This window comes from Oncorhynchus gorbuscha, unplaced genomic scaffold (assembly GCF_021184085.1).
Source record: "Oncorhynchus gorbuscha isolate QuinsamMale2020 ecotype Even-year unplaced genomic scaffold, OgorEven_v1.0 Un_scaffold_627, whole genome shotgun sequence".
NCBI lineage: Eukaryota > Metazoa > Chordata > Actinopteri > Salmoniformes > Salmonidae > Oncorhynchus > Oncorhynchus gorbuscha.
This window is the reverse complement of record NW_025745743.1, coordinates 292,413-317,150: the sequence shown is the minus strand read 5'-3', so window position 1 is coordinate 317,150 and position 24,738 is coordinate 292,413. Positions and strand designations below refer to the sequence as shown.

The 24,738-nt window shown below is 44.8% G+C and overlaps 1 protein-coding gene across 1 annotated transcript in view; it reads right to left on the bottom strand.

The window, feature by feature from the left end:
- LOC124019549 (neural cell adhesion molecule 2-like) overlaps positions 1–24,738 on the bottom strand; it is an 88,157-nt gene that overhangs the window by 47,419 nt on the left and 16,000 nt on the right. The window contains exons 4-10 of the mRNA XM_046334915.1: positions 23,318–23,435; positions 17,684–17,853; positions 14,128–14,273; positions 10,278–10,428; positions 7,310–7,497; positions 6,918–7,014; positions 1,262–1,435 (exon numbers count right to left, since the gene is read on the bottom strand). Of these exons, the coding sequence (XP_046190871.1) occupies positions 1,262–1,435; positions 6,918–7,014; positions 7,310–7,497; positions 10,278–10,428; positions 14,128–14,273; positions 17,684–17,853; positions 23,318–23,435 (1,044 nt within the window). The remainder of the gene's footprint in view (positions 1–1,261; positions 1,436–6,917; positions 7,015–7,309; positions 7,498–10,277; positions 10,429–14,127; positions 14,274–17,683; positions 17,854–23,317; positions 23,436–24,738) is intronic.

Sequence of the window (24,738 nt, the reverse complement as noted above, 5' to 3'; positions counted from 1 at the left end):
GCCGCTCTCTCTAAAATCTTAATTTTTATTATTTTCTCTCCATCTTCCTCACATTTTTCTCAATCATTCTATCCTCTTTAACTCCCCATGTCTTTATTTCTGTTCTCATTGCCTGTATATATCACTTTGTTCTCGCTGTATCCCTCAATGCTTCCATGCTGCTCAGCATTCTCAGCGTTCCAGCTCGCTATTGTAATTGACTGCAAAATGAGGGATATTAGCGATAAGCCCTTCAAGTTTTGTCAGACCTGCTTATCGTCTGAGAATTCGTCCTTCTAAGGCGCTCTTTTTTTGAAGCCCTCCACATCTCGCACACACACACACACACACACACACACACACACACACACACACACACACACACACACACACACACACACACACACACACACACACACACACACACACACACACACACACACACACACACACACACACACACACACACACACACACTCCCTTGAGTGCCTACAAAATCAATTTGGAGTCATGAGCCAGAGTGGAAAGGGAAAGAGAAAGACAGTTGCTTTTCAGACCTGCTGGTTAGCTGCCCCTCCCTCTCTCTCTCCCTCTCTCTCTCTCTCCCCCTCTCTCTCTCCCCCTCTCCCTCTCTCTCCCCCTCTCTCTCTCCCTCTCCCCCTCTCTCTCTCCCTCTCCCCCTCTCTCTCTCCCTCTCCCTCTCTCTCTCCCTCTCCCTCTCTCTCTCCCTCTCCCTCTCTCCCTCTCTCTCTCCCCCTCTCCCCTCTCCCACTCTCCCTCGCTCTCCCTCTCACAGGCTCTATGACCAGAGTGTAGGACACCTTCTGATCTTGTGGAGGCTTGACAGCTTCCTGTTCATGCTTGTTTGGCTGCTTCAATATGTGTGTGTGAGGACGGGGACTAATGTGCAGAAAATAAAGGTTCATGAAGGATGAGGGGTCTTAGTCGGACTTAGGTGGGCAGGACCTTGCAGTGAAAGACCTAACCTTACCTAGTCCCTGAACACGGCAGCTTTTTTTTGTCTGAGTAAATGTAAGGCGTGTAACTGTGAGAAAATGTGAGGTGTGTAGCTATAGTGGAGATGGGCATCTCGAATCTCCGTACCATTGATGATGACGATTGTACATTTTTATGACGATGATGATGACAAAGATGGTGTTGAAGATGAAGATAATGACGAAAATGACGTCCCTTTTGATGTAGATGGTGGGAATGAAAATAACAATGATGACGATAATGATCAAAATAGGGATAATGAAGATCAAAACAGAGGAACACTCACTCTGGACACCATGAGACTTGACGTCTCTCCAGTCCTGCGAGCCCATATCCTTGTAGTTGACCAGGTAGTGGCCAATGGGTACACCGCCATGTGAGTCGGGTTTCATGAATGTCACCGTGGCGATGCGCTGCGACACGGCCGACAAGCGCACCGAGTACGGGTTCGAGGGCACGTCTGGAAAAAAAGCAGAGAAATAGGTGTCACACTCATAACCGTCCCCCATTGAAACAACACACATCCAAACATCAGTTCCGGTAACCCTCCAGAAACATTACATTGACGTCTCTATATGTTACGGAAACATAATATCGCTGGGGAGTTGTTATTGGAAAATAACTCTCACACGTGATACAAAGATGTCGCTATGGCAACTCAGGCTTATTGGGTTTTGTGAGGCAGAATGCTTTGTGTTAACCCACACACAGTGTTCAGGCGAAGTAAAAAAAAAAAGCCAAGGCCATTATATTTATCAGCGGTTGACTCAATCCCGTTATCACACAAACACTTCCCTTTTATCTGGTGGAGCCACGGGGCTTCGAGCAAATCAAAAGAAACCGTTGCTGTCCTACAGAGCCTCTCTTTTATAATACCAGGAATACATTAAGGAGAGAGAGGACTTTCAGCACGGTTGTGGAGCTACACACAATCGGGCACACACATAAACGAACACACTGATATGCAGCCTGCACACACACTAGTATAAATGCACACACACACACACACACACACACACACACACACACACACACACACACACACACACACACACACACACACACACACACACACACACACACACACACACACACACACACACACACACACACACACACACACACACACACACACACACACACACACACCATCTACCATATGGATAAAAGTTTGAGCTATGAAGGTCTATGTACGAAGCCTGATTCAACAACTGATTCTGAAAACCCAGCACATACCTTCTCAATAAGTGGTACACGTTGCTCAAGTTAAATAGTTGCAATGTGTATCTAGCGACAAGTGTATTATTTACACCTAAACTGTATTTCTTTCGATCTCTGTTGCGATATGACACAAAGTTAGAGTGGGAAGGGAGACAAATTGAACTCTCTTTGCTTACACCGTGGGTATAGGCAGTTCAAGGCTTCAGCGTCAATCCTTCACAGCCTTGTATACACTACATTTTTAACTTGGCAGAACCCCATAATATCTTGAGTAATACATCAGAGACTGTATTCACGATGCGTCTCAGAGTAGACTACTGATCTGATTTAGCCTTTTAAGTCATAATGAATGAGAGGGTGGACCTGATCCTAGTTCAGCACTCCTACTCCGAGACACTTTGTGAATTCAGGCCCAAATCTTCTTAACATCAGGGATGATGCTGGACTTTTCAACTATGATCTGCCATTTACTTATGTCAATAACATTTCAAATATCATTCAAGTTACATAAAGAGCTGCATAAGCGGGTTAGCTGATGCTTTCCATAGGAATAAACTGATCATGAATCAAGTGTTAGCATTTTAGCGGGGTAATTGGCTGATAGGGTTGGCTCACGGTCTTCTATCTAAAGTTATTACACTAGAGCTTCCTCTCTCTTTAATGATCAGACTTTAGATGGATCCCCAAACCTGGCGACACTACATTCACTGCGAGATGAGTGAAGACTTGTTTATTTTTCTTTAGTGTGTGTGTCTGTGTGTGTATGTGTCTGTGTGTGTGTGTGTGACAGAGAAAGAGTTTATAAAGATGTCTCTGTGTGTTTGGAGTGTGTGTTCCGACATGTGTGTCTGTGTGTGTGTCTGTGTGTGTGTCTGTGTGTGTGTGTGTGTGTGTGTGTGTGTGTGTGTGTGTGTGTGTGTGTGTGTGTGTGTGTGTGTGTGTGTGTGTGTGTGTGTGTGTGTGTGTGTGTGTGTGTGTGTGTGTGTGTGTGTGTGTGTGTGTGTGTGTGTGTGTGTGTGTGTGTGTGTGTGTGTGTGTGAATGCGGAAATGCATATGTATGTGGGTATGTGTGTGGAAGAATGTCTCTTAAACCTACATCATAAGTCCTTTTCTGAGTATTCTACTTCTCAGAGGCCCTGTGTTTGAAGTAACTGAATCTGTACTAAAATGAATTGGACTGCGTTATTGAATATTAGCCTGCGCTATGCACAGTAAATTAGGGGGTACTTTAGTAAATAGGGGGAACTACTTTAAATCAGCGAGCACTATTTGAGATTAGTTTAGGCTGAATACAGACTGGGGGAGGGGGGAGGGGGTTATGGTATTTACTGCCATGGAAATGGCAAATAAGGAGGTTATCAACAACAAAACAGAGTGAGAGAGGGGTGCAAAACAGTTAGTATCTTCCATCTGGGCAAGCATAAACACACACACGTACATACAAGTACATGCAGCTATGTACACACTGAAATGCAGCATACACACAAACGCACTAGAATAAATACACGCATGCACACACAGACACACAAAGGGACGTTTGAGCTATAAAGGTCTATGCACAAAGCCAGATTCAACAATTGATTCTCAAATCCAGCACATAATGTATCTTCCAAATAAGTCATACAAGTCGCTGAGGTTGAATAGTTAGAATGTGTTTTATCTAAACATAAACTGTACCTAGGAGCTACAGTACATTAAATCAGTGAGAACCATTTTATATTAGGATAAATAGGGGTTGGGGGGGGGGGGTTATGGAATTTAATACCATGGTAACAGCAAACAAGGAGGTTATCAACAACAAAAGAGAGCGAGAGGGGTGCAAACCAGTTGGAAGATACTATCTGGGCTTCCAGTGACGTGACACTTTGTTGCTTGGGTCAGCACTAGATATTTCATTGGTTGACTGCGGCGATATTTGGTTAATCATGCCACTTGGATGATACATAGTTGGAACTATTTGGTTGATGCATGAACTTTGATATGTTGAGGTGCATGGTTTACCCGATTCAATGTGTACTGTATGATAACAAGGTCCCCTCGGAGAGTTCATCAATGAGCTTGATGCCTTGATAAGCTCCTTTCCTGAGGATGGCTCACCTCTCACAGTTCTGGGCGACTTTAACCTCCCCACGTCTACCTTTGACTCATTCCTCTCTGCCTCCTTCTTTCCACTCCTCTCCTCTTTTGACCTCACCCTCTCACCTTCCCCCCCTACTCACAAGGCAGGCAATACGCTCGACCTCATCTTTACTAGATGCTGTTTTTCCACTAACCTCATTGCAACTCCCCTCCAAGTCTCCGACCACTACCTTGTATCCTTTTCCCTCTCGCTCTCATCCAACACTTCCCACACTGCCCCTACTCGGATGGTATCGCGCCGTCCCAACCTTCGCTCTCTCTCCCCCGCTACTCTCTCCTCTTCCATTCTATCATCTCTTCCCTCTGCTCAAACCTTCTCCAACCTATCTCCTGATTCTGCCTCCTCAACCCTCCTCTCTTCCCTTTCTGCATCCTTTGACTCTCTATGTCCCCTATCTTCCAGGCCGGCTCGGTCCTCCCCTCCCGCTCCGTGGCTTGACGACTCATTGCGAGCTCACAGAACAGGGCTCCGGGCAGCCGAGCGGAAATGGAGGAAAACTCGCCTCCCTGCGGACCTGGCATCCTTTCACTCCCTCCTCTCTACATTTTCCTCCTCTGTCTCTGCTGCTAAAGCCACTTTCTACCACTCTAAATTCCAAGCATCTGCCTCTAACCCTAGGAAGCTCTTTGCCACCTTCTCCTCCCTCCTGAATCCTCCTCCCCCTCCCCCCTCCTCCCTCTCTGCAGATGACTTCGTCAACCATTTTGAAAAGAAGGTCGACGACATCCGATCCTCGTTTGCTAAGTCAAACGACACCGCTGGTTCTGCTCACAGTGCCCTACCCTGTGCTCTGACCTCTTTCTCCTCTCTCTCCAGATGAAATCTCGCGGTCTTGTGACGGCCGGCCGCCCAACAACCTGCCCGCTTGACCCTATCCCCTCCTCTCTTCTCCAGACCATTTCCGGAGACCTTCTCCCTTACCTCACCTCGCTCATCAACTTATCCCTGACCGCTGGCTACGTCCCTTCCGTCTTCAAGAGAGCGAGAGTTGCACCCCTTCTGAAAAAACCTACACTCGATCCCTCCGATGTCAACAACTACAGACCAGTATCCCTTCTTTCTTTTCTCTCCAAAACTCTTGAACGTGCCGTCCTTGGTCAGCTCTCCCGCTATCTCTCTCAGAATGACCTTCTTGATCCAAATCAGTCAGGTTTCAAGACTAGTCATTCAACTGAGACTGCTCTTCTCTGTATCACGGAGGCGCTCCGCACCGCTAAAGCTAACTCTCTCTCCTCTGCTCTCATCCTTCTAGACCTATCGGCTGCCTTCGATACTGTGAACCATCAGATACTCCTCTCCACCCTCTCCGAGTTGGGCATCTCCGGCGTGGCCCACGCTTGGATTGCGTCCTACCTGACAGGTCGCTCCTACCAGGTGGCGTGGCAAGAATCTGTCTCCTCACCATGCGCTCTCACCACTGGTGTCCCCAGGGCTCTGTTCTAGGCCCTCTCCTATTCTCGCTATACACCAAGTCACTTGGCTCTGTCATAACCTCACATGGTCTCTCCTATCATTGCTATGCAGACGACACACAATTAATCTTCTCCTTTCCCCCTTCTGATGACCAGGTGGCGAATCGCATCTCTGCATGTCTGGCAGGCATATCAGTGTGGATGACGGATCACCACCTCAAGCTGAACTTCGGCAAGACGGAGCTGCTCTTCCTCCCGGGGAAGGACTGCCCGTTCCATGATCTCGCCATCACGGTTGACAACTCCATTGTGTCCTCCTCCCAGAGCGCTAAGAACCTTGGCGTGATCCTGGACAACACCCTGTCGTTCTCAACTAACATCAAGGCGGTGGCCCGTTCCTGTAGGTTCATGCTCTACAACATCCGCAGAGTACGACCCTGCCTCACACAGGAAGCGGCACAGGTCCTAATCCAGGCACTTGTCATCTCCCGTCTGGATTACTGCAACTCGCTGTTGGCTGGGCTCCCTGCCTGTGCCATTAAACCCCTACAACTCATCCAGAACGCCGCAGCCCGTCTGGTGTTCAACCTTCCCAAGTTCTCTCACGTCACCCCGCTCCTCCGCTCTCTCCACTGGCTTCCAGTTGAAGCTCGCATCCGCTACAAGACCATGGTGCTTGCCTACGGAGCTGTGAGGGAACGGCACCTCAGTACCTCCAGGCTCTGATCAGGCCCTACACCCAAATAAGGGCACTGCGTTCATCCACCTCTGGCCTGCTCGCCTCCCTACCATTGAGGAAGTACAGTTCCCGCTCAGCCCAGTCAAAACTGTTCGCTGCTCTGGCTCCCCAATGGTGGAACAAACTCCCTCACGACGCCAGGACAGCGGAGTCAATCACCACCTTCCGGAGACACCTGAAACCCCACCTCTTTAAGGAATACCTAGGATAGGATAAAGTAATCCTTCTCACCCCCCTTAAAATATGTAGATGCACTATTGTAAAGTGGCTGTTCCACTGGATGTCATAAGGTGAATGCACCAATTTGTAAGTCGCTCTGGATAAGAGCGTCTGCTAAATGACTTAAATGTTAAATGTTAAATGTTATAACAAGGGAAAGTCCAATGTGCCATAATGAGGGGGGGGTTACTTTATGAGGCCAGCACTTACCTGCCTGGGCCAAGATGAACTCCTGGTATTTCGCTCCGATGTTGTTACGTGCCGTGCAGTTGTAGCGTCCGAAATCCCTGTCGGACACTGGGGTGACCTAGGGACAAACATTTGAGTGAGCACAGAGACCAGAGCTGAGTCAATACACCGACACTGGCATTACACTAAGTGAAGTCTTTGGGTAACACTATATCAGCCAATATAAAGCATTGTTTCTTTCATTCAGTCCTTTTTGTACCAGGTAAGTTGGCAATTACCTAGGGAAGAGATGCAGAGGAGAGGAAAGGAGTTGAATAGACCACTTGGAAGCTGGGGATGCTAAAGTGGCCATGATTTGTATTTCTGAAGTTAGACTGTTTACCGGTGGGTGCCGTTTTCCTTCCTATACCCACCTCTAGCAGGGACTTGCCGTCGATTGTGTGGACACGTGTGTTGGCAGTGCCTTCGGCCGAGATGGTGAGGCGTTCTCTCCTCCATAGCATGGTGGCGGGCGGGTTGGATTTGACGTCACAGCTGATGTTCACCGGGTTGCCCTCCCACGAGTAAAAGATGGTTTGGTTGGTCTGGAACTTGGGCATGTCTATCCAAGACACAACACGATTGGTCGGTTAGCTTCCAAGTCATGCAAAACCAGGCAATTAAAAAAAAAAAAAAATCTGAGATGATCAAAATCCCCAAAACTGTTGGGTTTAAGCATAATCACACAAAGGGAAAAGACAGAGTGTCTCATGAAAGCCTCAATACACTCTCCCCAAAGTTCAAAGGAAGCCTGAACTTATTGAAGACACCTCATGCTGGGCGAGAGATCTCCATTATGATACTCTTCCCGAGCGTGTGTGTGTGTCGTTGTGTGTGAATGTGGTGCAGAGCTGGATGGGTGCTAATGAACGATCCACCCCACTGCATTGGGGGGAGGAGGGGGGCGAGTGCCATCCCTGCTCGCCGCTGCACTCGCCCAGTAGTCAGTAGAGTGGCATTATAGTCATTTTAATATGCTTGCTCGCAGTATCCCATTAGGGATATTGATGTCTGGCGCTCTGTCACGAAGGAGGACGTGCCTCTACCATCTCTTCTAGTCCCGCCACAGACTTAATAAATACGCTTATTAGCTCCGCGGCGACAGCTGGCTTAGCCCCCATCCGCATCTATGCTCAATCCCACACCTCTGGGGGCTGATTTTTGTCCCTCTACTTTCTAACGGTCAAGTGTTGAGCGAGGGTGTGGTGGGTCACTGCTCTGAGGGTGTGGCACTGCCAAGGGTGGCTGGAGAAAAGTGAGCGCAGTGATGTCATGCATGCTCACCTCAAAGGATGCCATTCATAGCACATTTGTTAGAAATGCCATTAGCCTTTTCACACAAGTTCCAAATATCTCTAACGGTCACCCCCAGGGTGAGTTTATTTATGCGTGTGATATCATAATGCACGCACTATTCCAAAATGGGATTGTTAAGCAACAGGACAGTTAACCTACGCTGCCCTAAAACCAAGGCACGCTGCCTGCTAATTATCTATTGGCTGTGTTTCAAATGGTCCATTTTTCATTATTGTCTAACAACAGTTTGAATTGAGGTGTGTTCCGTCTCCTCATTAATTCATTATAAGAAGTAGCCCATTTCACTCTTGCTGACAATATATCTTTGAGACTTTACTGAGCCGGACAAACTTCTCTTCAACGAGAGCCCAAGCACTCATCCAGGGGTTTTATTTATTTTCATTTGACTTATAAACTTCTCCTGGATTTTCCCCCCATGCATTGATAAACTCCCCATCATAGTCATATCTCCCCACAATACCTTCCCTCATTCCTACATCCCGTGGACTTGAAATTCCCCCAAAAATGTAATGAACCCGCCCACAAACTCCGCTAAAATCGTTTCATCCCTGTCTAGTCTTCGAGCTACCGTTAGGCTAGACAGTAGGCTTGCATTTAGGGTGATGATCTGTGATCTTTGTCATTTGTCAAAAACGGTAAACAACTTGTCAAGTCATGTGCTCCGGTTCTTGTACATTGAAGATTTGTAATATGCTGAAAAGTGGCCAAACTAAGTTCATATTTTTCAGGAAATGGGCAAAGCCATCTTTGACTATGTTTGTTTGCGTTTTATAGTGAATGGCATTCTGGGATTATGGAGTTTTCGCTTGTCAAACAAACAAACATGGCTGCCACCATAAAGAATTTAGCTGCTGTTAGCTATTTTCTAAACAATATTACATTTCTCCCTTGTGTTCACCGGGGACGTGGTACATTGTAAACAAGTCTAGCTTTTAGGTCGCTAACTTATTTCGTTTTTTTTTTGTCAGCACAACTTGGTATTTAGACTGGTTTATGGAGTTTGGCTGTGAATGTGTTCTGTGTTATGTTTGGATGATGAAGTTCACATTTGTCTTTTACAATAAAAGGTGAAGACCTTTATTTCCCATCAGTACAAAACATTGTTTAGATATTTTTGGACAAAGATGCTGTTTAGACACGTTTGTTGCATCAAATGTTCTGTTACCTCTGTTCCAATCACATATTTGCAATGGTACGCTGCAGGGACCACTCAACAATGATCACAAATATGTGATTGTACAAATCAAAGGGTGAAAGCACCATTGGATTGAATTGAACTGTGTTCTGAAATGAGATGGTGAGATCTTTAGCTTTAATCTTATTATTAAAGAGTACAGGAGGAAGAACTCTTTTTCACCAGGAAGTGTGTGTGTGTGTGTGTGTGTGTGTGTGTGTGTGTGTGTGTGTGTGTGTGTGTGTGTGTGTGTGTGTGTGTGTGTGTGTGTGTGTGTGTGTGTGTGTGTGTGTGTGTGTGTGTGTGTGTGTGTGTGTGTAATATGGGGTAAATAATGCAGCAGGATATCCTCCTACTAATTAGCCTTTCTGGGTGGGGGGGGCAGGCAACTCTGATTATTCAAGCATTTACTAAAAAGGGAAAACAGAAACGGTGTTCAACAATGGAATATTACAAGTCAGCAACTTTGTGTGTGTGGTTTTGATGCTTTGCATGTGCAAACAAGTTGTATTGGTTTTAGATGAAATAATGAAAAAGCTTTTTTATTCAATTCCATTGTCCTCCAGTAGAGAGTAATTATCTCTACTTCAGTTTGCTCATCAATTCATGTACCTCGGTTAAAAAGGGAGGTAGCAGCTATGTGTGTGAATACTGTGCAGATGTGCAAACTTGTGTGTGTGTGTGTGTGTGTGTGTGTGTGTGTGTGTGTGTGTGTGTGTGTGTGTGTGTGTGTGTGTGTGTGTGTGTGTGTGTGTGTGTGTGTGTGTGTGTGTGTGTGTGTGTGTGTGTGTGTGTGTGTGTGTACCGTATCAGCGTAGGCATGTGTGTTTTTGTTCTCCAACATTACTTACACTCTATATCGAGGAACATGCTCTTTTGGTGGCCCCCGATCCTGCTGAGGGCCTCACAGTCAAAACGTCCCAAGTCAGTCAGCTTCACCCCACTGATGGTCAACATGGACTTGCCATGGCGGCCCCGCACATCCATACGTCCATCTTGGCTCTGTGCAAACACACATGAATAAGCACACAAATGGATTGTGAACGTATTGCATACTGTACATCTCATGTGAAGAATTAGTTGTTAGAGCGTTGGGCCAGCAACCCGAAAGGATGCTAGATCGAATCCCCGAGCTGACAAGGTGAAAATCTGTCGTTCTGCCTCTGAACAAGGCAGTTAAATCCCCTGTTCCTAGGCAGTCACTGTAAATAAGAATTTGTTCTCAATTGACTTGCCTGGTTCAATAAGTTTTTAATCCATACACTTTTTATCGGTTGCCGTTTTACTTCATAACAACCTCACACACCTTCATCACTGTTAAACCCCCCTGACACTAAGTCAAACCAAGTATCTGATGTAAAAATCAGTTTTACGCCTCTGGCTAGGATTAATGTGATTGACTATCAATTGATTTGCAATAATTAGATAGAGAACTGTGAAGACAGACGGTCTCAATTTGAAGCCGAGGGTCAATTAGATTGGGAGCGGCAATCATTCCTTGTAATCATCAATGATACTTAACAAAGACAAACTAGCTCAGGGTGATCATCACTTACAAAGGAAATCTTTTGGGTTCTTCGAATACTTTGAGAGTTTGATCAAGCCTGTCTGGAGTGCCAGATGGGCGGGGATTGCACTTTTAGGACTACTCCATTGGTTATTTTAATATTTGAATGAAAACAAATACTATTTGAACACAGCACTCAGAAGACTGCAGTCATAACCCCCGGAGTTCCCATGCCAGGTCTAATTTGGCCTATAGATATCTCTCCCACCATCTGGGACCCGTCTCTGTGTCACTTTCCTCCCTTCTCCTTCCTCCCTTCTCCAGTCTTGTGCCCTGGTGTCTTCTGGGAGCTTGCCCCTGCAGTGTGCGGATGTGGCAGACTCACACAGACTCCGACGCCCACTCTATAGATCTCCCTAGACAATCAATGCATAGACAGCTCATTTCTAGTGCCCCAACGTCCCCTGTTAATGCCCATTATAATTCCTCAGTTGTATCATCACTGACTATGAAAGTCTCTCGCAGTCATTTCAGATTGAAACAATCTCTTGCAGTTATTTCAGCTCACACAGTCTCTCGCTACTGCCAGGTTAAAAGAGGCCTCCCTTTAAGGAGTGATAAAGGGTATAGTAAAGTTGGTTTGATCTCAGGTGAATCCTCACTTGTGTAGATTCAAGTTGGTTTTTCCTTGAATGTGATTGTTTTTAACAAAAATTGTGGTTGGCTATGGAAGTGGTGCTTTCAGTAGCATGGTCACAGTATGCTACTGCACATACACAGCAGGTGCCCTCCACATTCCATTTGAACAATTCAGGAGTAGAACTGACCACTGAATTTGGAATGAATATAAACGCTGTCAAATAAACAGGGGGGCAGAAAGCAGAGCAAATTTGCCAGAGGAAGAGAATGCTGACTCTGGGCTTTGTGCATTCTCTCTCGCTCTCTCCCCTATATTTGGGTTATTTATTCCCAGGTTCACCTGGCTGAGGAAGGGATGCTCTCTCTAGGGAGAAGGAGGGAGGCGATGGGGGGGGAGTGAGACACTAGCCTGTTTGATATGCAGTGCAGAAGAGCTGACATGGACAGGAGGCACTGCAGGAGCACACACTCAGACACAGCCAGAAGGAAGGAGAAAGAGAGAGAGAGTATGAGACAGAAAGCCCACATAGCAAGAGGGAGACAACAAGAGCTAGGTAGAGAGAGAGAGAGAGAGAGAGAGAGAGAGAGAGAGAGAGAGAGAGAGAGAGAGAGAGAGAGAGAGAGAGAGAGAGAGAGGTAAAGGTAGGTGGAAGATGAAAGATGGAGAGCAGAGCAGATCACTGGAAGTCCTCTCCATCTGATGTGAGGAAACTGAACATGCCCTCCGACACCCTGCAATGCTCACACATGATCTTAAATAAGATATCTCCAAAGCTGAACTCCAAGTAAGCCCATACGAACTTCTCCGATGGTATTAGTGCTGGCTCTGGATCAGTTAGAAGAAGACGCCACAACTTTCCTTATCCTCTTTCTTCAGCAGAGACACAGTGGCTGTGCCTGTTGCCCTTGGGAGTGCCGGCTTGCTGTAAGACCTTATTAAGCTGCCATGAATGGGGAGCTGCTGTGGCTTGCTGCTAGTGCTATCATAACCTCGCCAGTGGCATTGAGATGAGAAAACAGGTAAACAGAAACCCAGAGTGCTCTGTTACTATGCATCATTGACTTTCAGCAAGCGTACATCGGTTTCTCAACTAGTTCGCTGGGTTTGTATGTGCTTCAATGAGAAACAAATGTGCTAGCGACATCAAAAAAGGAGACAAAACAAAAAAACAGTGCTCTTGCCACATTACCATGATGTAAAGTAGTGGCGTTACGTTTTATGGTACTGGATAAAAGAATAGAGAGTAGCGTGCCGGCTGTGTCTGGATATGCAGATGTAAATTGAAAGAAGAGGCGAGTAGCTTTACACCTAATGACCATGGCCATCAATCAAGGCAGCAATATACACAAAGCCCTGTTTGTTCTTTCCCATACATTTAGGTGTGTTGCTCGGCGCTCACATTTCCATAATTGCATTTGCCTCAGCGCGCGAAGAAGTATTTACTCTCATTCAGTGCCTTGATTTATAAAGCCGAGCGGTTTGTGCCAACGCACACATTCATTTATCTCAGCCATTGACCTTTTTCCCGTGGAAAGTGGAAGCCATCTTTGCTAATGCAGCGCCTCTCGAAAAGCATTAGTGCTCGGCGGCTACTGAGACAATGACAGAGAAACACAAGGTAGCTTGTCTGTTTACTCTCAGCCATGTTGAGAGAATTTCTTTTAAACCTCTGTCTGTTGAGACATAAATGTATGCTCCGAGAATCTCAGAGTTGAATGGTCTTCATTGAAAAGAATCCTAGTCGTGACCAACATGGTTTTGTTTCAAATGAGTCTTCAATGGCATCCGACCTTGATACACTGAGTATAACTCATATTTGGATGAGGTAGCTTACCCTGTGGCCTACCTTTCTCCCTTTGTTAAGTAACACATTTAACAATCTTTAACTTCATATATACTGTACCTTATTGCATGGTGGATATAACGTAGTGCCTCTAAAGAACCCTAGGAAGGAGATGTTGGAATTACTGGGTCCCACAAAACGTATACTCATAAAATGTCTGTGCTGAGCACTACTCTATGACACAGTCACATCCATCTTCAAAGATGAGCATTAGCATTCTCGTTCTTTGTTAATATCGGGCAACTGGTCGGTGCATGTGCGTCTGGGCAAGAAATAAGTGGTGAGAGAAGGTTGAGGAAAGTACTTTGTGTGTCTGTAGGCAGTATGAAGTGGAAGATGGAGAGTAAAAGCAGGGACAACGGGGTTACCTTACCCTGTCTGTCTGTCTGTCTGTCTGTCTGTCTGTCTGTCTGTCTGTCTGTCTGTCTGTCTGTCTGTCTGTCTGTCTGTCTGTCTGTCTGTCTGTCTGTCTGTCTGTCTGTCTGTCTGTCTGTCTGTCTGTCTGTCTGTCTGTCTGTCTGTCTGTCTGTCTGTCTGTCTGTCTGTCTGTCTGTCTGTCTGTCTGTCTGTGTGCGTGTGCGTGTGTATGCAAGCATGCATGTGTGTGTGAGCGTGTGCATGCTTGTTTGCGCGTGACGGTGTTTGTCTAGAGAGAGTGAAATGAAATGAAAAGGGGGGCGGAAGTAAGATCAGGGGACAGCCCAGTGTTACCTTGTCTCCGTCGGTGAAGCCCCGACCATCGTTGGCTCTCCTCCAGGAGATCTCAGGCAGCGGCTCACCCTCGGCCACGCAGGAGATCATGGCGGCGCTGCCCTCTACCGCTGTCACGTTACGCAGCTGGGTGATGTGTGGCTGGACTGGAGGGACAGAGAGGGAAAGAGAGAGATTGAAAGAGAGGTAGGGAGAAGGGGGGGAGAGAGAGTCCAAGATAGATACAGGAGAGAGATACAGGAGAGAGAAATAGAAAGAGGAGGAGAGACCAAGAGAGATAGAGGAAAGAGAGAAGGAGAGAAAGAGGGTGGATGAAAGAGATAAAGAGAGCAATAAGGGATGAAGAGTGAAAGGAAGAAAGACAGAGATAGAGAGAAAGCGAGAGACAATAATTTAAGACAGGAGACGCCTAGTGCAAGCACCAGGTATTGGAAGATGGATGACTTTGGGCTTTGGACTATTGAGGCCATACGATCTAAATCTACTTTTCAGCATCGTACGTTTCTATTTCTGAAAGTAGAGTTGTGCATCGCAGTTTATAGCCTCGAGACAAAGTAATCCTTACATTTGAGTCCACACCAGGCCCAGACAGACAACCACTACTTTGAGTTAAGTCTCCCTACTCCCTCACATCCTCTTTCTCACAATATCTTTACTTCTCCTCTTTCTCTTCAACAGAATTTATTATATATTCCTTCTATACAGTCTCTTTAATTCCTTCCGTGGATCCTCTGGCTTCTTCACAGACGCAGCATTACGCCGGCTGGCTGGCGATGGCTGGGTGTTTAGCGACGAGACACGCGATGTACAGACAAACCCTTTTTTTGATGCCGAGCGCCCTCGATAAAAAGCATTAAGGAGCGTGGCACCACGGCAGTGGCGAAGAGGTTCGCTCAACATTGTTCTCCGGCGGATAAACCGCTGTCTAAGCTAGCGCCCAAACGCCACGCGTGTCACGGGCAAATAGTGTGCAATAAGTATAGTGTGCAATAAATATATATATACATATATATCATGTATAAAAAAATAAAAATTATACAACATGTACAAGTAAAGTAGCGACAGCTGGAAAGCTGTGAAGAAATGGAAGTAAACTGGAAAAATAGGCTGCTTTTTAAGGCGGTCTTGGCGAAATCAAGTAGCCGTTTTGGAATTTCAAAAAGAGTGAACCTTAGGGTGGATGAGCCATCTAAGGGGATTTAGAGCTTGTCACGTAATGGGGTCATACACACACCTATGCCTACTGTATATGCACCAACACGTACAAACACACAAAATGAAATATTTTCTTTAGGCCTTTAGAGCTACATAGTTCAAATTGGCCTAGTCATTGAAGAGCCCAAAATGGAAGCATAAACAATTATCTTTTGACAGAAATAACAAGTCATAAATATTTCGATGGATATTTTTCAAGGGAAGCTAAATACTTCCAAACATGGCTTTGAGACCTGCCTTAAGTACCTCAGCACTTAAAAAAAATACACCCAGAGGCCCAAGTGGGAACCAAGAAGCGATACCCAGATGAGGCCTATGATTCATACAATAACTCCAGGGTGGGAAAGGTGCTGTAAAGGATGAACAATAGCCTACCCCCTTGAAATGAAATATGATAGTATTCATCAATATGATACGGGAATGGGCTTAAGCTTATGCACAACAGATGGTCAATTCTGTGCAAGTGTGTCTTCTCCTTTACAGATGAATAACTGATCCGTGGAGCAAGCTGAAGATGGAAAAGATATTAAGCGACTCTCGGCAGCACAATAAAAGTTTGTTTTACTGTAAACATTTTGCCAATACCTTCATCAAGGTCTTCTCTTATACACATTATTGTGTAAAATAAGCTTTTGCTTCAAGTTTCTTAACTATATTATTGATGTTTCATGGTCGTCCAGATGTTGACCAGTGCAGCTGCTTCGGGGGACACCAAACGCAAGAGGCCACAAAAATTCAACCCTGTGAAACACCAAGAACTGTGGCCTAAACTCTCAATGACAAATCCCGCTCTTCTCTTCATCTCCTGCTCTCTCAACTTGCAGGGGTAATACAACTCTTACAACTGTGTTTCCCCACTGCACTTTGCAAAACAAAACTCAAGCCCTCCGCTATCTTCTTAATTGAAATATGCATTTTGAAGACCAACCGGAGCCTGGGCCTTGAAAGGATCTTGATGACTAGAGCATAAATCTCCATACATTTTCATAAAGACGAAAGGGCTCCATCGGAATAATCAGGGAGGAAATATGCTGGCAGCTTTATGAAAATATAAATTGAAACTTTTATGAACAGGGTGCCACCGATTCTACAATAAATGAGTTGTATTTCCCCCCCCCCCGTCTGGAATTGTATTAGATTCAAGTTGTTGGATGATTGGTTGAGGTAGTGGCTGTATGATAAAAGTTTTCCTCTGAAATAATAGTTTCCCTTGGTGAATAGGAATTGGCTGTTTGTAGCGCTCAAGACGAAACACCTTATATTCAAATCAATATGTATTAATATTCATAGACACACATGAGGTCACATAAGTTCAAGGACTGTACACTCACTGGAAAACATTCAGTAACACCACAGATAGAACAACGAGACAGATATTTCACCGGATGTGTAAGTGTGATGCATCTGGTTGACGTTTCCACTCGATACAAAATATGGTGATGAGAGGAGTCCCAGTGGCCGGCAGTGGGAGAAGATGGATTTTGACCGACATTATGCAAATGTTCTCATTGATGAAACAGTTCTGCTCCCAAAACTCTAATCTGTTACGAACAGAGTGGACTAAGTTTTGTCGTTTTTACCCTTACCCAAAGTGAAAAAAGGGGTGAATATAGTTATTGCACATACGCAGTTCACAGAGTAGGCATTCCCCCTGACGGAAATATGAAAATACATTCTAGAACACTCGTGCTTGGTTCTGCCCCTCTCCATGCTTGTTCTGCCCACTATGACTAATTTGTTCCCATTGGAAATGACAGGCTGTGGTCTATCTTGGGTTATTTATAAAAAATCTTTGGTAATACTCCTGAATATGTAGCTTATGTTGGAATATGTTGCTTAAACATGTAGATTATTATTGTGCCTTTTGCCTATGGCGGAACATGCAGTTTTTGGTTCTAAAGACCCAGCGTCTTTCATTCCAATCCATACAGATTTTTATTTATAGAGAGACATACAAAAGGTCAAAGACTTTACACTCTCTAGGAACATCAAGGAATTCACAGTAAACATGTTAAAGGCTTTCTACAGTGCCTACAGCCTACAGAAATCTAAAGAAAAACGAATTGAAAAGTAACTGAGCAAAAGTAAATTGGTATGTTAAAATGACCAATTCTTGGTCCAATTACGGTTTTCTGGTCGAAGCAACATCAAATAACCATAGAAAATCCAGGTAGCAATGTGTTTATCAGGGTGGCATCAAGACGGCTGATAAGGACATGACATTTTGGTTGTAATTATTAAATGCGAGACCAAATGTGAGACCATTTGACATGTTCACTTCAATTGGAGAAGGTCGTAACATACGGATGGATGCCCACGAAGGACATGCCGCTACACTCACCGAACACTTTGAGGAAGAGCTCCCTCTCCTCCGCCCCGGCCTTGTTGGTGGCTCGGCAGGTATAGCCGCCCCCGTCCCCTTGGATGATGTTGCGGATGGTCAGGGTACTCCTGCCTCCCTCCATGGTGTTGAGGACATACTGCTCCGACCTCTCCAACCTCTGGCCCTTCCTGTGTACAGAGAGACAGATCAGGCTCCTGAGTGGCGCAGCGGTCTAAGGCACCTCAGTGCTAGAGGCATCACTACAGACCCGGGTTCGATTCCAGGCTGTATCCACACCGGCCATCATTGGGAGTCCCATAGGGCGGCGCACAATTGGCCCAGCGTCGTCCGGGTTAGGGTTTGGCCGGCATGGGCCATCGTTGTAAATAAGAATTTGTTCTTAACTGACTTGCCTAATTAAATAAAAGTTTAAAAAACAAACAATACATATAAAAAACAAAGAGGATAGAGGTGCACAACCAATTCAACTATACACACACATGCAAACATCGAGATAAAACGTGTGCATCTCTATGCACACACACACAAGACATCCCCCCCCCCAACCACCACAACCATCCCTCTCCTGATATGATAAACATACAATAGCTTTACTGCATTTAAAAATAAATTGTTTGGCACACGCACACATCCCCCACCCCCATACACATTATACTGGTGTTAAAACTTACATCTCTCAAGGAAAGAGAGAGCAAGAGATAATTGAAAGTGGACTGGGAGAAATATTGAAGTATAGTAATAAGGCTGAAGGGAGCCAGGGAGGAAATTAAGAACTGTGTGTGTGTGTGTGTGTGTGTGTGTGTGTGTGTGTGTGTGTGTGTGTGTGTGTGTGTGTGTGTGTGTGTGTGTGTGTGTGTGTGTGTGTGTGTGTGTGTGTGTGTGTGTGTGTGTGTGTGTGTGTGTGTGTGTGTGTGTGTGTGTGTGTGTGTACAAGCTGGTCTGTGGAGCGGCAGCGTACTATGCACAGGAAATTACACTGACTGTATCAGAGTCTATGAATGACTGAAAGCAGGCACAGCCAGCCAGCCAGGTGGAAACACCACAGACCACAACAGGAAATGTAACTGAGGGATGAGGGGGAGGGGTGAGCGAAAGAAGAAGAGAAAGGTGTTCTCTAGCTCTTTAATAGCAGAATGGTTAGTAGTGTAGTCTTGCAAACCAGTGTGAGGGGGAGGAAAGGGGGTATGGTTATGGTGGCACAGTGGTCAGATTGTGGTTGTTGATGAAGAGGACACAACGGTCACAGTAGAGTTGTAATCAGAGTTTGAGTTGTGGTCCGTGATGACCTGTGGTCAGTGATGACCTGTGGTCAGTGATGATCAAAGTGTTTGGGGTGAAGCTGCACTCAGGGTGGAGTTACAGTCGGGGTGGTGCTGTGTGGAGTAGTGTTCAAAGGTGGAACAGAGAGGATAGTGCACTCTTAGACAAAAAGGTTCCGAAAAGGGTTATTCAGCTGTTCCCATAGGAGAAACCATTTTGGTTCCAGTTAGAACCCTTTTCGGTTCCAGGTAGAACCCCTTTTTGATTCCATGCAGAACCCTGGGTTTTACATGGAGCCCAAAAGGGTTTTACCCGCAACCAAAAAGGGTCCTTCAAAGAGTGAACAGCCGAAGAACCCCTTGATAGCATCTTTTTTTTCTAAGAGTGTACGATGATGTGATCACAGTACAGAGTCAAGCCTGGTGGTCAGGATGGTTAAAAACCAGAGCTTTCTAAACCATTTATTTGAGCTCAATACAGTGTGACAGTCTACATGGAGCAATTAGACAAGCCAGTATTGCAAGGCGAGCCACATCGAGATATAATTTTCACAGGATAAACATAGATTTAACATTTCAATTGCTTTCCGTAATTACATGGCCAATTATAACGCCATCTCTCCCATTGATAGAAAAGCTATTACAAGAGCGAATTTGAGGCGGGGGAACAAAAACAATGTCAAGTCAAAATCCTTCCCACAGCCAATACAAAGACGGTTATATTTGGCGCCGCTCCAAAGGTTATATGCATGGCAAAGTTTAGACTTTTCTTCTGAAAGTTGAAAATGAACTGTGACATGTACACAACATTCCTTCCACACAACTGTACTAGCGTTTGATAGAGCAGTATACATATGACATTTGGGATACCTCCTTAAGTTTCCCAAATCTCTCCTCGAGTATCTCTAGCCACTCCAATTATTACATTACACCTGTAACTTTTGGGGGTTTGTTCTGCCCTCTTCACAGGAATACAACAACCCCCCTCTGTCTTTCCAGATCTGTGTTTCTCACCCCCAGCCTTTCCCACGTTGGGTCTTGGTTTTCAAACGGAAATGGTCCACCCACGCAGACAGTGTGGTGAAGAAGGCGAAACAGCACCTCTTCAACCTCAGGAGGCTAAAGAAATGTGGCTTTAACACCTAAAACCCTTGCAAACTTTAACAAATGCACAATTGAGAGCACTCTGTCAGGCTGTATCACCGCCTGGTACGGCAACTGCACCACCCAAAACCGCAAAGCTCTCGAGAGGGTGATGCAGTCTGCCCAAAGAGTTACCGGGAGCAAACTTCCCACCCTCCAGGAAACACCTACAGCACCCGATACCATAGGAAGGAGATCAACCACCTGAGCCACTGCCTGTTCATCCCGCTATCATCCAGAAGGCAAGGTCAGTACAGGTGCATCAAAGCTGGGACCGAGAGACTGAAAAACAGCTTCTATCTCAAGGTTATCAGACTGCAAAACAGCCATCACTAGCACATCAGAGGCGGCTGCCTATAGACATAGATTAGGAATCACTGGCCACTTTTAGAAATGGATCACTACCCACTTTAATAATGTTTCCGTATCTAGCATTACTCATCTCATATGTATAAACTGCACTCCACACTATTCTACATTGTCACTTTTAAATTGTGTTTACATATTGCATCACCCATCTCACATGTACAGTTGAAGTCGGAAGTTTACATACACTTATGTTGGAGTCATTAAAACTTGATTTTCAACCACTCCTCAAAATTCACCCAACTTATTGTGGGAAGCTTGTGGAAGGCTACCGGAAATGTTTGACCCAAGTTAAACAATTTAAAGGCAACGCTGCCAAATACTAATTGAGTGTATGTAAACTTCTGACCCACTGGGAATGCGATGAAAGAAATAAAAGCTGAAATAAGTAATTCTGTCTACTATTATTCTGACATTTCACATTCTTAAAATAACGTAGTGATCCTAACTGACCTAAGACAGGGTATTTTTTAATGTGAGGAATTGTGAAAAACTGAGTTTAAATGTAGTAGGCTAAGGTGTACGTAAACTTCCGACTTCAAATGTATATTTGAGGCGGCAGGGTAGCCTAGTGGTTAGAGTGTTGGACTAGTAACCGAAAGGTTGCAAGTTCGAATCCCCGAGCTGACAAGGTACAAATCTGTCATTCTGCCCCTGAACAGGCAGTTAACCCACTGTTCCTAGGCTGTCATTGAAAATAAGAATGTGTTCTTAACTGACTTGCCTAGTAAAATAAATGTAAAATAATACTGTATTCTATACTACACCACTGACTGTTAAACAGCCATCTCCAGCACATCAGAGACTGCTGCCTATAGATTAGGAATCAGTTGCCACTTTTAGAAATGGATCACTAGCAACTTCAATAATGTTTCCGTATCTTGCATTACTCATCTCTTATTTATAAACTGACATACACCACCGTTTTTCAAACGTTTGGGGTCACTTAGAAATGTCCTTGTTTTTGAAAGAAAAGCACATTTTTTGTCCATTAAAATAACATCAAATTGATCAGTGTAGACATCGTTAATGTTGTAAATGACTATTGTAGCTGGAAACGGCTGATTTGTTATGGAATATCTACATATGCTACATCACTCCTCTGTTCCAATGGCACGTTGTGTTAGCTAATTCAAGATGATCATTTTTAAAGGCTAATTGATCATTAGAAAACCTTTTTGCAATTATGTTAGCACAGCTTGAAAACTGATGTTTTGATTTAAGAAGCAATAAAACTGGCGATCTATAGACTAGTTAAGTATCTGGAGCATCAGCATTTGTGGGTTCGATTACAGGCTTAAAATGGCCAGAAGCAAAGACCTCTTCTTAAACTCGTCAGTCTATTCTTGTTCTGAGAAATGAAGGCTATTCTATGCGAGAAATTGAAGAAACTGAAGATCTCGTACAACGCTGTGTACTACTCCCTTCACAGAACATCGCAAACTGGCACTAACCAGAATAGAAAAGGAGTGGGTGGCCCCGGTGCACAACCAAGCAAGAGGACAAGTACATTAGAGTGTCTAGTTTGAGAAACAGAGTACTCAACTGGCAGCTTCATTAAATATTCTCAGCAGCAAAAGAGTGATCAAATGAAGATCCAACATCTAACTTTTTGTTAACTGTGTGGAGTTAATGACAGTGAAGAGGCGACTCAGGGATGCTGGACTTCGAGGCAGAGTTGCAAAGAAAAAGCCATATCTCTGACTGGACAATAAAAATAAAAGATTAATATGGGCAAAAGAACACAGACAACTGGACAGAGGAACTCTGCCTAGAAGGACAGCATCCCGGAGTCGCCTCTTCACTGTCATTAACTCCACACAGTTAACAAAAAGTTAGATGTTGGATCTTCATTTAATCACTCTTTTGCTGCTGAGAATTTTCCTGCGCCACAGAAAATGCAGATTACGATTGACATAAATTCACTGAAAACCTGCACTTACACACAGTAACAGTATTGCACTTTTCATGTATCCTACTTTTGTCCAGCTAATCACCTAATCACCGATCAAGCAACATTATGGACTAAGCGTTCAAATCCCGTTCTGCAGGATTATTTTGCGAAGACAAATACTGGTCAAATCTGTACAGGATGACAGGTTTGTGTTCATTAGGGCTTACAATGAAAGTGTTTCAAAGCGTTTTGCAATCGAGAAAGAATCTGCATTTCTCATTGGACAAGCCCAAATTGTTGCTCCTTGTTTCAAACTGTTTTCTTCCATTTGGTGCCTAATAAACACAACCCTGTTATTATAGCTTCTAAGAACATGCTAATGAGTGTGTCACTCAGGTTCAGGATATATGCAATAGCTGTTGTATGAATGAATGAGTGTGCTAGATGTAACATATGTTACTGTTGCAGGTGTGACTAATGTGACACACGGTACAGGTGGCGGCTCACTCTAAAAGGACATGTCACAGTGTCACCTCGATGTCATCGTTTACAGCACTGGCTTGTGAAGAGAGTGTGTGTGTGTGTGTGTGCCATTTAGAACATTGAATGAGCCACTAATCTGTAACAGTGATAGATAGACCAGACTACAGTTGGTGACATTGCCATAATATAAATCAAAACATACGCCAAATGTGGTTGAGCTAGTGGTCTGGTTGGCTAGGAGTTTTGTCAAAGAATGGCTGGATTGCATTTGGTTCGCCAAGCCACAGGCATATAGAAGTTTAGATGTATGAATAGGAAACATTAATCATGTTTATTAAGTCACAAGGTAGGGAGCAAAACGTTTTGCAATGGGAAAACGAAAACCAGCGTTTCATATTGAAGTGCAGGTTGTGCCTCATCTGTGTTCTTCTGTTTTGTGCTTATTGACCACAACCATGACATAAGTGTGCAGGGCGCTAACTGTACCTGTGCCAGGTGACATCGGGGTCGGGGGATCCCGATGTGACGCAGGTGAAAGTCACTGACTCCTGGTAGTCCGCTGTGGCATTGAATGACTGCTGTAGTATCGACAGCACAGGAGGAACTAGGAAATAGGAACAAGACAAAGGTTAACAGTTAGTGGTAAGGAGAACTTCATCAAATGACACATAGGCGAGCAAAACAGCAGCAGTGAAACACTATGCACACAGGAAATTAGCACTGCAACCTTCCCCACCCCCTCTTCAAATTAAGATTGTTGTGACATAAGAACAATACAGAACAACACGAATGTTCCCGTGCACAGTGGTTGGGCAGAGAGTGGTCATCCTATTGCCTCGGACCATAGAATATCAGCCGCAATATTTTTTCCAATTTCCAAAAGATTCTACATGTTGATTTGCCACACACCAAGTGATTTACCGTGCACGGTCAATGTTCATGTTGGACTGTCTTGTCCTTAATAGAGGGGAAATGGGGACACTGTAGTGTCACTGTGCCGTCTTCCAAGGGTCAGGTAGACAGGTAACCAGCCTAGCAATGGTAGCTAGCATTTAGCCTGTCATCCTAGCTAGTTAACCAGGCTAACATTGATCTACCATTTAGCCAGTCATCCAAGCCTATCTGGTTAACCAGGTTAACAGTGGTAGCTAGCATGTGTAGCAAGTCAACGAAGATTAACTGTTTATCCAGGCAAACAGTAGTAGGTAGCATTTAGTCTGTAATCCTAGCTAGTTAACCAGGCTAACATTGAGCTAGCATTTAGCCAGTCATAGCTAGCCAGGCTAACAGTGGTAGCTAAAATGTGTAGCAAGTCAACCAAGCCTAACTGTTTATCCAGGCTAACAGTAGTCGGTAGCATTTAGCTTGTGATCCTAGCTGGTTAACCAGGCTAACAGTGGTAGATAGTATTTACCCTGTCATCTGTCATCCTAGACCTAACTGGTTCGCCTGTATTGAAAGCGATAGCTGTATTCTTCCCTATTGAACCAGAACTCTGTGTGTAGCCAGAACCCCCCCCCCCCCCCCCCGGGCCAATTAGTTTGTAAATTATGGATCTCTTCGGCAAGACACATCATTCACCCAAGTTTTGTCGAAATCGAGCTCGTGGTGTCCCGAGATATTGCGTGTGATTAACGTATGTATGAATGGACGGAGACAGATCCATAGTGGGGGACAATTACCTAAGGAACGATAAGAAAAGGACAGCGCAAAACATCTTGACGAGAAGTTGTCTTCCACAAACATATACAGATGGATTTTGAGGTGTTACGGTCCAGTACGAAGCCAATGAAATGTGTCACTGCCATACTGCCATGCAATCAACATGAGCTGTCAGCAGTGAAAGCAGTGATAGTCAGCTTACTGACAGGCCGGTGACAGCTCTATATTACAACTGTGTTTATCTG